General features: G+C 41.2%; 1 protein-coding gene across 3 annotated transcripts in view; it reads right to left on the reverse strand.

Annotated features, from left to right (window-relative positions):
• The window catches only part of LOC132819041 (cytosolic phospholipase A2-like), a 137,554-nt gene that overhangs the window by 46,421 nt on the left and 77,476 nt on the right, over positions 1-13,657 (reverse strand). For all 3 annotated transcript variants that reach the window (XM_060830318.1, XM_060830319.1, XM_060830322.1), the window contains 3 exons: positions 7,255-7,399; positions 4,671-4,807; positions 2,027-2,249 (listed from right to left, as the gene is read on the reverse strand). In XM_060830318.1, the coding sequence (XP_060686301.1) occupies positions 2,027-2,249; positions 4,671-4,807; positions 7,255-7,399 (505 nt within the window). The remainder of the gene's footprint in view (positions 1-2,026; positions 2,250-4,670; positions 4,808-7,254; positions 7,400-13,657) is intronic.

The following is a 13,657-nucleotide window of genomic DNA, read 5'->3' on the forward strand; positions in this document are numbered from 1 at the left end:
TGTGTGTGTGTGTGTGTGTGTGTGTGTGTGTGTGTTTGTATCATGAGTTTGATATGTTAAGCATTAAATTGGCTTGGAGTCATGTTTGCCACTCAACTGTTGGGACAAATGCAGGAAGGAGGCTGGATGTAGGCAGCAATAGGTCTAATCTAATACACTGGGCAGGAACCATTGCTAAAGATGTCATCCATCCGAGGGATGGGAGAAGATGTAAAGAAAAAGACAGACAGAAAGGAGACCCCTATGGTCGTTTTGCAGATACCTTACTGGAGGCGCAGCTGAAGTTGTTTATTAAGGAATGAAATATCATATTTGCATCAGAAAGCCTGTCAACCTCACTGTGAGGTTATGGCTGGAGGTTACACAAAATGTCAGCAGGAAATGGGTGGTGGAGAAAGACTGGCCACAGTTCTAGAAGTAACACTTCTCAGCTCTAGAAAGATTAGTCTAAAGATAGACTCTCAGATGTTACTGCTCCTGGTCAGCAGAGTTTCAGAAAGACAAGCACTCTAATGTGGGCCCGCTGACATGATAAGTACAGGTAAGAACCCTGACGGGCTCAGAGGCTGGAGTGCAAACAGCAGCAACATTGTGCCTGAAATTCTGTAGGAAATGAAGAAGGGAGCTGTGAGGGAGGGAGTCTTTACTTAACTGCATCTTTCTTCACTTTGTTGGCCTAAGAGAGTTAAATGCCAGAGAGTACACATTGGAAATAAGGCTCTCAAAGCTAGTGCTGATCATGAAGCAATTGAAAACGGATGCATCTGAGACATTACTTTGAGGAACTCTTGCAGTGATGTTCTGGGGCTAAGATGATTGGCATCCAATAACCATAACCACCTTTATGCTTGGTATGAAACACAACCTATGGCCATATCTTTCCATGATTCCCACTGACATTGATTGTGTCAAGCCCTTTTGATGCCACACTTGGGCAAACATTGCCTTGATATCAGGGGCAGTCACTCTACCTTGACTTCTGGAATTGATCTTGTCTGTCCATGTTTGAACCAAGGCTGTAGGGCTCTACAAGGCGAAACTGAGGACTGCAGATGCTGGAAATTAGAATCAAGATTACAGTGGTGCTGGAAAAGCACAGCAGATCAGGCAGCATCTGAGGAGCAGGAAAATCGACGTTTCGGGCAGGAGCATTTCTGACTAAGGGATCCTGCCCGAAACTTCGATTTTCCTGCTCCTCGAATGCTGCCTAATCCTGCTCTGCTTTTCCACTACCACTTTAATCTTGACTGTCGGGCTGTACAGTTTAGTAGCCCTAGCAGAAACCAAGCTGAATGCTGATGAGTAGATTGTGGCTTGACAAGTGCGTACATTATTTTGCTGGTGATTAAGATCACACTAATTAGGTTGTAGCTGGCCAAATTGGGTGTGTTCCATTTTTAGAGGGCAGGACACAATTGGAAAGTTCTCTAAACAGTTGGGTTAATTCCAGTGTCTTACTGGAACAGCTTGGTGGGAGTTTGGGCTGCTTCTAGTGCAGCACAGAATCACAGAATGATTCGGTGCAGAATTAGGTCATTTGGCCCAGTATGTCTGTACTGGCTCTATTATCTGGTGCCAATCTCCTGTCATTTTCTCATATCGCTGCAGCCCATTATGATCCAAAAGCCCTTTTGAATAATTTTATAATTTACAGGACACCTCTCATTCAGCATGAGTGAATATAGTTGTTTTACTATGATTCACAGATGCAACACACAAAGACTTAAAACTTAATTCTCACGGTTTCAATACATAAAATGTAGATTTAATGAATGAGGAATATAATCAGTAACTCTAAACATGATTCATTTTACATTTTGGGAAAGACCTTAGAATTGGCATCATCGTTAGCAGAACAACCTATGGTTTCTGTAGTATTTGATCTTTCATTTAAGTCAGTCCAAACTAAACTGAAAAAAAGTTCCTATTTAACCTTCTGTTTTTTTCGAGAAATACGTTGTAATCGTCAACATGCATTTGGACTGTGTGTTTTGATATTGCGGAATAGGAAATATTCTCAACTTACATTTTGAATCAGCGTTTCACCAATGAGCATCCCAAACACATCAGTAAAGGTGACAGGTTGCCCTGACCTCTTCTTCTTCCACAGTGCCTCAATGTAACGTCTGATCCTCAAAGGGGTCAGCAGGTACATTGGACTATAACTGACACTTTCCATCAGCTCTTTGTTGATTTCGCCGGGTCCTTTTGTTGGGAAGTCAGGGTGAGAATACAATGTTGACATGTACCTGATTGAGAAGGGTGGATGAGAAGGATATGTAAACACAATAATAACACAAAGGCCTTTCAATGTTATCAAGTTCTCATCCATTCACCACTGGCACCAGTGGCAACAACTTCTCTGTCCCCATCTATCCCAAAGAAAGCAAATTGAAAGAAATCTTCAATCCTTCTTCCATAGTATCTGACATGATGTGACAGTGTGCCTTGATGCATTCCTGGGTCATTGGACTTCAGGATCATGGAGTAAAATCACAACATGTGCTTGTCTGTCAGATCTAATAATATAATTGGACTAGATAAAAATAAATGCAAATATAAGAGAGCAGAATTAAAAAGCTAAAGATTCAAAATTAATGTTCATAGCCTCCAGCTTTACCAGCACCAACATGAATTGTCCAACTTACTTGGAGGGCTATGTGCATGAGATGTGAATCCACAAAGGCAAATACAACAACAACTATTTGAAACCTTTGCCTTAGTATTTTATAAATATCTTTTAAATCACCTCTCAGATGCTACCTATCCAGGGTGAAAACTTGCACTTTGAGATCCCTCTCAGTACTTGTCGCCATAGCTAAATTTTAGAAAGTACTTCTGGACATCAGTATACTTGGCCTGTATTGTTCAAAATGGTTCAATGGACCCAGTATGCCTTTAATGTTTTGCCCAGTGGTCAATCTTCATGCATGATCTTAAATGTTGTATACTAATTGGCCTTTTGGCGTGCGGTGCTCATCAACGTATTTTCTATCTATCTTTGTCACATCTCCAAATGTAGCCATTGTAACTTTGATCCACTCAATCCAGTGCCCACTCAAGCCCCGACACATGAACTCAGACTTTGTGCAATAATCTTTGATGTGGTACCTTATCAAATGCTTTTTGCTAATCTAAGTACAGAGTATCAATTGGGTTCCCTTTATCCATAGCACATGCTACTCCTTCAACACGCCTTTAAATAATTCCAACAAAATTGTAAGGCAAAATTTTCCTTTTACAAACCATCCAAACTGCTCTCATTCACCTTGGTTTTTCCAAGTGCCTAGTTATAACCTCCTTAATGTTTGACTTCAATACCATTTCCCACATTGACAGACATCAAGCTAATGGGGTCATTGTTCCTTATGTTCGGACTCCCTACCTTCTTGAATAGAGATGTTACATTTGCTATATTATCATTTGATGGAATGTTTCCAGAATTAATTAATTTTTATAAACTTGACACCAAAACATTTACTGCCTCATAAGCTACCTCTTAAGGTCCTAGTGTGAAGTCCAGGAGGACTCAAAGACTTATCCATTCACTGCTCAATGTGTTCAGTCCTGCTTCCCGACTGATTATAATTTCTTCAAGTTCCTCTCTTCCTTCAACCTCCTGATTTACAGGAATGATGGTCTTAGCTTATTTACTTTAAGATGATCAATACTGCCTTCTATTAATTTCCCTGCTGAGATCAGCTTAAGCTGCATTGAGAAAGGATCAAACCTGTCAAGCTAGATCTTCATGGAGTCAGGGAGACTATGAGGATTTTTAAAAATGAAGGGCAGGATTCAAATCTGGAAACTCCAGCCCATTCCCAGTGCCAGGTCCATTGCGGGAATAAGCATTCCCAAACCCATGCATTTTTTTTTGTGGAGATAGGTGAACTTTTTAAGGATTCACTGTTCACAGTCCCTCAGACGTGTCATTATCCATAGTCAGGATGTGGGAATCTTTTCAAAGATAACATTTTAATCACTTATTCTACCCCCTCCCCATTATAATTTAATGATCCTTCATATCCTCATTGTCAACCCATAGCATTCTAATTCCATAGCTCATTCAAGCATTATACCCTTTATTAGAATGAATGAATGCTATAGTAACAAGGGCATATGTGGAAATGCTGAAAACGTTCAACTTCTCTAAAAAACCTTCTGTTCTTACACTCCTATTAAAGTGTCAATCAACCAAATATTTGAAGTGTCAATAGCAAAAACTATAAGCACTTGACATTTCTTCATCTTGTGGAGTTGAACATTGAGCCAATGGCAAGTTGGTCTTAAGGAAAATGTTTTCAATCAAGATTTGCTTTTCCTGGTGTGCCCTTGTTCAAGAGACTAATGGATATCTGGACTCTTGTGAAGTCTCATTAAGCTTGCCTGTGACAGCTGGCTCAGTGCCAGCATGCAACAGTATTGCACCATCTTGCCAAGCAACTTTTCCTGAGATGGGCATGCTGAGCCAAGAAAACTCCCAACCCCCACTGTCTACCCTTAATATGAGAATCCAGCTTATAATCTCTGATCTGAACATCTTACAATGATTCTTAATATTGACTTTTTACCTCAGGAACAGGGAGGGGCTTGAAGTTTCTAACAGCTTACACAATAAAACTTTATTGATTGGACAATGTTGATAAAGAACTCTTGTTGATGGAACTTACCAAGTGGAACCAGAGAGCCCTGCGACATAAGTTGCACAATCAAAAACTCCAGATTCCATCAATGCCTTCATAACACCAGCAAACCCAACCATCGCTCTAAAGCCTCCTCCTGAACCCAGAATAGCTATTGTTGGTACCTGAAATAGAACAGAGAAATATCACACTCCAGACACCATATGAAGAACAATTCCAGGCTGTTATATTATAAAACCAAGCAGACTTTAACTATGTGATGAAACAACTGACCATCAGTAACTAGATGAGTTTTATTCTGCATTTAAATACTACTCATTACACTTATGATTTAATGTTCATTTTTGTGATATTTGTATATTAATATTTAAGTAAGGAGCTACAGGGAGAGAAGATTCAACTTAGATCTGTGGGAGTTAAAGCATTGCATTAAGTGTCTGTCACGTATTATAGGTGGGACTATCATCTGAGCATCAGCGGTCAGAAGTTCAGATCTTACTTCACAGAGTAGAGCATACCACTCTGCCTGACAGTTCAATGAAGTATTGAAGGAACACAGCACTGTTAAAGGGATTGCCTTTGGATGAAATGCTAAACAGAGGGCCTTTCTGCCAACTAGACCAAAAGATCCAATAGCTCTGTTCAAAGAAGGGGAGGCAAGTTTCCCCAGAAACTTGACCAATATTTATCCCTCGACCAAGAGACTGAAAAATATCACTTGATCATTTATTTTGTTGGTGTTTGTGTGAGATTTTTGTCCATACTTCCGTATTCATAAGCATTCTAGAATAATGGCCATTGTGAAATTTCAAATGGTTCTGCAAAATAGCTACTTGTTGTATTTTTTTTAAAAAAAACAACTTAAATGTGTTTTGTTCAGAGTCTGAGAGTGATTAGACTTTAAAAGGTGGTTATTTGGCTGTGATTCACTTTGAAAAGGCTTAAAGCCTTTATAAAAGTCTTTCTTTTAAGAAATCTCACTGACCAGAAGCCTGTGATAGGAGTCTAATGACAGGCTCCACATAATGTGAAGTTACCTGGAATACAGGATTAGACAGGTAATAAAATCTACCCATCCCATCAGCTGTTTGATAAACACAGCCCTTTAATCCATAAAACACACCTGTGAGAAAAATTATAGCTCATGATATATAAGGGGCAGTAGCAACATGAATACAAAATTGGCATAGTGATAGGAAACAGACAGTAATGGTTAATGGATATTTTTTGGGCTGCAGGAAGGTTTGTAGTGGAGCTCCCTGGGGGTTGGTGTTGGGACTCTTGCATTTCCAGATATACACTACTGATCTGGATCTTGGTTAACAGGGGATAATATCTAAGTTTGCAGACAACACAAAACTTGAAAGCATTGTAAACTGTGAGGGTAGTGTGGAATTCCAAAAGGACATTGACAAGTTGAGGGATTGGGTGGACGGGTGACAGATGAACTTGAATGCAGTTTGGTCAGAAGAACTTTGGAATATAATACAGAATACAGTGTACAGTGTACAAACTTAAAGAAGGCTCAGAAGCAGAGGGACTTGGGTGTAAATGTGCACAGATCATTGATGGTGGCAGGGCACGTGGACAGTGCAGTTGGGCGGCACGGTGGCACAGTGGTTAGCACTGCTGCCTCACAGCGCCAGAGACCCGGGTTCATTTCCCGCCTCAGGCGACTGACTGTGTGGAGTTTGCACGTTCTCCCCGTGTCTGCGTGGGTTTCCTCCGGGTGCTCCGGTTTCCTCCCACAGTCCAAAGATGTGCGGGTCAGGTGAATTGGCCATGCTAAATTGCCCGTAGTGTTAGGTAAGGGGTAAATGTAGGGGTATGGGTGGGTTGCGCTTCGGCGGGTTGGTGTGGACTTGTTGGGCCGAAGGGCCTGTTTCCACACTGTAAGTAATGTAATGTAATCTTAATAAAGCATACAGTAGTCTTAGCTTTATTAATAAGGGCATGGAGTGCACGAGCAGGAAGATGACATTAAATGCTTACATGACACTTGTTAGACCTCACCTGGAGTACTGTGTATAGTTGTGAGAAAGATGTGAATGCATTGGAGAGAGTGCGGAAGCGGTTTACAGGAACAGGCCCCGGAAGTGAGAAACCTCAGTCATGGTGATGGATTGAAGAAGTTGGGACGTGTTCTTCATGGAGAGAAGGCAGAGAGCAGCTTCAATAGAGTTTTCAAAGCCAAGAGCGGGTTGGAGAGAGTAGATAGGAAGAATCTGTTCCCACGTTTAAAAGAGAGAAAAACAAAAGAGCACAGTTTTAAAGTGATGTTTAAGTGAAGTAGGGTTAATGTGAGAACAAAAGCAATTTTGTACAGTGAGTAGTTAGGCATGGCCTGCATTGCTTGGAAATGTGATGGAGGCAGGCTCAATTAAGGCATTCAAGAGGAGAATGGATGGTTATTTGAATAGAAATTGTACGCTAGGATATATTGGCACAAGGTAACAGAATTGGTGCAGGCAGGATGGACTGAATGGCCTCCTTCAGTACCTTTACAGCCCTGTGATTCGGTAATAATGAATGCCAATTGCCACCATGGATGCCATTAATGTGATCGCGTTCTCCAGAAATAAACAGATTCCATCACATCCTGAGACTTTACCTCCCGTATTGATTGTGGTGCATTCATGGAATTTGTTGGACCTAAGAGCTTCTTAATTCCTTGCATGGCTTTATCTCTTCTCGTCTGTCTGAATGACTTCTCCTCATTGCACAGTGCCATACTGAATCTCAGATCAGCTGAAGAACTGGAAATAAAATGAAGATTGATTAAAAAAAGACGCTGAAGATTGAAAAAGTTGCAGTACAAGCTTTTAAATTCCATCAAAACTACAAGGGAGGACTTGAATGATTTACACAGAACAGTACAGCACAGTACATGCCCTTCGGCCCACCATGTTGTGCCGAACATTTATCTTAATCTAAGATCAACCTATACATCCTTCAATCTACTGCCGTCCATGTGCTTGTCGAGCAATCACTTAAATGTCTCTGACTCTACTACCACCATTCTCTGCGTAAAGAACCTACCTCTGACATCTCCCTTATACCTTCCTCCAATCACCTTAAAATTATGACCCCTCGTGACAGCCATTTCTGCCCTGGGGAAAAGTCTCTGGCTATCTACTCTATTTATGCCTCTCATTACCTTGTATACCTCTATCAAGTCACCTCTCTTCCATTTTCTCTCCAGCGTGAAAAGCCCGAGCTCACTCGAACTCTCTTCATAAGACGTGCCCTCCAATCCAGGCAGCATTCTGATAAATCTCCTTTGCACCCTCTCTAAAGCATCTACATCCTTCTTGTAATGAGACAACCAGAACTGGACACAACATTCCAAGTGTGGTCTAACTAGGGTTTTATAGAGCTGCAGCAAAACCTCGCGGCTCTTAAAATCAATCCCCCGTTAATGAAAGCCAAAACACCATATATCTTCTTAACAACCCTATCAACTTGGGTGGCAACTTTAAGGGATCTATGTACATGGATCCCAAGATCTTCTGTTCCTCCACACTGCCAAGAATCCTAACTTTAACCCTATATTCAGCATTCAAATTGACCTTCCAAAGTGAATCACTTTGCATTTACCCAGGTTGAACTCTATCTGCCACTTAGGTTGTAGCCTGCAACAGCCCTCGACACTATCTACAACACCACTGACCCTTGTGTCATCAGGAAACATACTAACCCACCCTTTTCCTTCTTCATCCAAGTCATTTATGAAAACTACAAAGAGCAGAGGCCCAAGATCAGATCCCTGCGGGACATCACTGATCACCGACCTCCAGGCGGAATACTTTCCATCCACTGTCTACTTTCAGCCAGCCAATTCTGTATCCAGACAGCCAAATTTCCCTTTTTTCCATACCTCCTAATTTTCTGAATGAGCCTACTGTAGGGAACCTTATCAAATGCCTTAATGAAATCCATATACATCACATCCACTGCTCGACCTTCATCAACTTGTCTTGTCACAACCTCAAAGAACTCAATCAGGCTTGTGCAGCATGATTAGCCCTCACAAAGTAATGCTGACCATCTTTAATCAAGCCTTGTTTTTCCAAAGTTAAAAATCACACAACACCAGGTTATAGTCCAACAGGTTTAACTGGAAGCACACTAGCTTTCGGAGCGACGCTCCTTCGTCAGGTGATTGTGGAGGGCTCGAACGTAATACAGACTTTATAGCAAAAATTTGCAGTATGATGTAACTGAAATTATACATTGAAAAATTGATTTTTCAATGTATAATTTCAGTTACATCACACTGCAAATTTTTGCTATAAAGTCTGTATTACGTTCGAGCCCTCCACAATCACCTGATGAAGGAGCGTCGCTCCAAAAGCTAGTGTGCTTCCAATTAAACCTGTTGGACTATAACCTGGTGTTGTGTGATTTTTTAACTTTGTACACCCCAGACCAACACCGGCATCTCCAAATCATGTTTTTCCAAATCGTCATAAATCCTATCTCTCAGGATCGTTTCCAGTACCTTGCTTACCATAGATGTAAGACTGCCTGGTCTGTAATTCCCAGGGATTTCCTTATTCCCTTTCTTGAACAGAGGAACAACACTCGCCTCTCTCCAATCAGCCAGTCCTACTCCCGTGGAGAGTGAGGATCCAGAGATGCAGCAATCTCATTCCTCACTTCCTGTTACTTTGTCTTCAGATACTACTGGGGGCTCAACTGACTCCAACAGCAGTCTCATTTTAATGCATTTTCAAAAGCACCTAATTTTGTGAGAAGAAATGAATTCCTAGACAACTGTTAAAAATGCTAACTTAGCTCCATATCCTGAAAGCATAACAACATTCTAAAAGCAAAACACACCAACATCCACGTCATCAAAGCATAGCACTGATGACCAAGTGATCACTGCATCAGGTTACTCATTGGTAAATGGCCAGTTACAGTAATAATCACATACCCATTGTTGAAAGCACACAGTAGTGGGGAAAACAACTAATTCTGGAAAAGGCAGATGAGATTTGAAAAACAATTAATGAGGTGAAAAGAGATGGAAAGCATTCCACGGGCACATAAGAAACAAAAGGGAAACTAAGACAACTGTGAGGGAGACTCCAGGTAACCGCAATGAAATGACTGAAATATTGAACTATTGAACTCTGCCTCAGTTTTTACAAAAAGTCTATAAAGGCCGGTATGATGTTGAGGATCAAAATGGATATCAAAGGATTTAAAATAGAAAGAGGAAAAATGATTGATAAAGTGAACAATCTGCATGGGGGCTAAATCCCTAATTCTTGATGGTTTGTACTTCTGTTCATTGAAGGAAGCTAAGGACATCAATACAGAAGGGGAAGTGATGGAGGAATGGTGAAGTAGCTCACATTATTTCAATATTTAAAACAAGAAGCAGTTAACTTCATATCACTGATAACAAAGATTTTGAAATCTTTTCTCAAATACAAAAGAAGTTTCAAAAGAGCACACTGAACACTCAATTCCCCTGCAGGGCTTGAAAAAAAAAACACACCAAATCATCAACGCCACACTCACAGGAATACGATTCACGAGAGAAGAGGAAAAGGATAGCCAACTCCCATTCCTAGACGTGTTAGTAGAGAGAACACCCAACGGAGAATTCACCACAAGGGTACACAGGAAACCAACACACACAGACCAAGTACTAAACTATGAAAGTAACCACCCCAACACACACAAACGAAGCTGCATCAGGACACTATTCAAAAGAGTCACAACACACTGCAGTACACCAGAACTGCGAAAAGAGGAAGAGGAACACCTATACAAGGTATTCGCCAAAAACGGATACCCACGCAACTTTATCACCAGATGCCTAAGAGATAGACCACGGAACGAGGACATGCCACAACCAAAAGGACTAGCCACACTACCATACGTCAGGAGTGTCTCAGAACTGACAGCCAGACTACTGCGACCCTTAGGACTCATAACAGCACACAAGCCAACTTCCACACTCAGACAACAACTCACTAGAACAAAGTACCCAATAGCCAGCACGAGCCAAACTAACGTAGTTTACAAAATACCATGCAAGGACTGCACAAAACACTATATAGGACAAACAGGAAGACAGCTAACAATCCGCATCCATGAACATCAGCTAGCCACAAAACGACACGACCAGCTATCCCTAGTAGCCATACACTCAGACAACCAGGAACATGAATTTGACTGGGAAAACACTACCATCATAGGACAAGCCAGACAGAGAACAGCCAGGGAATTCCTAGAGGCATGGCATTCATCCACAAACTCCATTAACAGACACATGGACCTGGACCCCATATACAAACCACTACAGCTGAAACTGACACCCGGAAGCGGCAAGAACATCCATCAACAGACACATCGACCTGGACCCCACATACAAACTACTACAGCTGAAACTGACACCCGGAAGCAGCAAGAACAAACCACTATAAATACCGGAAGAAACATCAAAGCAGCGCTTCACAGGAGGCTCCAATAGCACTGATGATGTTCCCTAGCCAGGGAACGAAACGTTTGCAGCAAAAACTTCCAGCTCGGCGAACAGAACCACAGCAAGGGCTTGAAGAAGGAATCAGGGGCTCACTAATGCCCAGACAATGATCACACATCTCCAAGGAGCCTCTTCAAGATTTGCATAGTGCCAGCACTGGCTCAATGTCAGGCATCATGATGTTCATAATGTGAAAAAAAAATACAGACATTAAAATGCAATTGAGGAATGACCACCAGATGGTTAATTCAAGTCATGGGACAGAAATTGAGTTTTTCAGAAGTTTTGATGCTAACGTGTTGAGGACCAACGACAGCAGCACAAAAGACAAAGCTACAGCATTTATATTAATCTTTAGCCAAAAGTGCCAAGCAGATGATCCATCGTGTTCTCATCCTGAGGGTCCCAGCATTACAGATGCCAGCCTTCAGCCAATTCCATTAACATCACATGATGTCAAGAAAGGACCAAAGGTAATATGTACTGTGGGTCTTGACAATATCCCAGCAATGGTACTGAAGACTTATTCCAGAACTATCCATGTCTGAAGTCGAACTATTCCAGCACAGTTAGAACACCTACATCTACTCAACAAAATGGAAAATTGCTCAGTATTCTGGCCACTAAAAAAGAAAACCAATCCAACCACTTAATGCCCTATCAGTCTACTCACAATCATCGGTAAGGCAATAGAAGTTATCAACATCAAATGGCACTTATTCAACAATAACCTGCTCACTGACACTAAGGGGAGAAAATGAGGACTGCAGATGCTGGAGATCAGAGCTGAAAATGTGTTGCTGGAAAAGCACAGCAAGTCAGGCAGCATCCAAAGAATTTCCTGAAGAAGGGCTCATGCCCAAAACGTCGATTCTCCTGCTCTTTGGATGCTGCCTGACCTGCTGCGCTTTTCCAGCAACACATTTTCATCACTGACACTAAGCTTTGGTTTCATCAGGACCTCAAATGTGGACAAAAGAACAGAACCTGAGAGAAAAAAGGAGGTTAAATGTCCTTGACACATCAAGGCAACTTTTGACTGAATGTGGCATTAAGAAATCCCAACAAAACTGCACTCATAGGCAATTGGAAAAACTCTCCACTGGTCAGAGTCATTCCTAGCACAAACAAAGATAGTTGCAACTCCAGGAATTCTTCAAGGTAGTGTCCTTGATCTAACTATGATCAGCTGCTTTGTCTTCATCTTCTCTGTGTCATAAGGTAAGAAATGGGGATCTTTTGTGGTGATTGTGCAAAGTTCAGAACCAGATTTAGATTACTTACAGTGTGGAAACAGGCCCTTCGGCCCAACAAGTCCACACAGTTACAACTCCTCAGATACTGAAGCAGCCCATGTCCGAATGCAGCAAGACCTGCACAACATTCAGACTTGGGTTGGTAAGGGACAAATACCTTGCATCATACAAGTGCAAGGCCATTTCCCATAGGAAAGAATCTAATCATCATTCTTGTACTGAAATGCATTTTCATTTTATTCCCACAATTAACATCCTGAGGGTTATCATGGATCAGGAATCAAAATGGACCGGCGATATAAATACAATGCTACAAAAGGGGGTCTAACAATCCTGCAGTGAGTAACTCATTTTCTGATTCCCAAAACCTATCTACTATCGAAAGTTCAATGGAAAACTTGCTTAGATGACTGCATTCATGAAGCTCAACACCATCCAGGACAAAGCAGCCTGCTTGACCAGCATCTCATTGAACATTTTCAACATTTGCTCCCTCTATTACTGATACACAATGGCAGTATGAGGCAAAACTCACCCCGCCACCTTCAATAGCACCTTCCACACCCTTGACCTCTGTCATCTAGAAGGACAAGGGCAGCAGATACACTGGAACACAATCACTTGAAAGTTTCCTTGTAAGCCACACATCATCTGAATGTGGAACAATATCATCATTCATGGGCTATCATTTGGTCAAAATCCTGGAAATCTCTCACGAACAATACTACAGGTACAATTAAGGGACATCAGTGATTCAAGAAGGTAGCACCTTCTCAAAGGCAAATAGGAATGGACAGTAAACGAGCAAGTGACACCCACAATGCATGAATGAATAATAACATAAAGTCATATATTGAATGCTCTTTTGCAAATGTAGTGAGCTTTTACCAGCAGTATTAAAATGACGGACTTTAATCAACACAAAAAAAATTTTTTTTAAATGTTCCCAGCAATGCAAACTTTAGATTAGGAAACTTATCAACATCAAAACTTTCTAATTCGAGACACACCCAAGGATGTCACATGAAATGTTAAGTTTTAATAAGAAAACAATCAATTTTCTCCAAAACAGAATGACCAAGAAAATGCATTGAAAACAGCCAATGCTGCTTTTAAAATTATCCATATGAATGTGAATGAGAACTCAGTTAGTAGACTGTGTATAATATTTCAAAAATTGTAGATGTATAAAGCAGCTTAGCAGCAAGACTTAGTTCAATGATGTCATGTTACCTGCTCACACAAAACTATCAAAT

The sequence above is a fragment of the Hemiscyllium ocellatum genome, chromosome 9 (assembly GCF_020745735.1).
Source record: "Hemiscyllium ocellatum isolate sHemOce1 chromosome 9, sHemOce1.pat.X.cur, whole genome shotgun sequence".
Taxonomy (NCBI): domain Eukaryota; kingdom Metazoa; phylum Chordata; class Chondrichthyes; order Orectolobiformes; family Hemiscylliidae; genus Hemiscyllium; species Hemiscyllium ocellatum.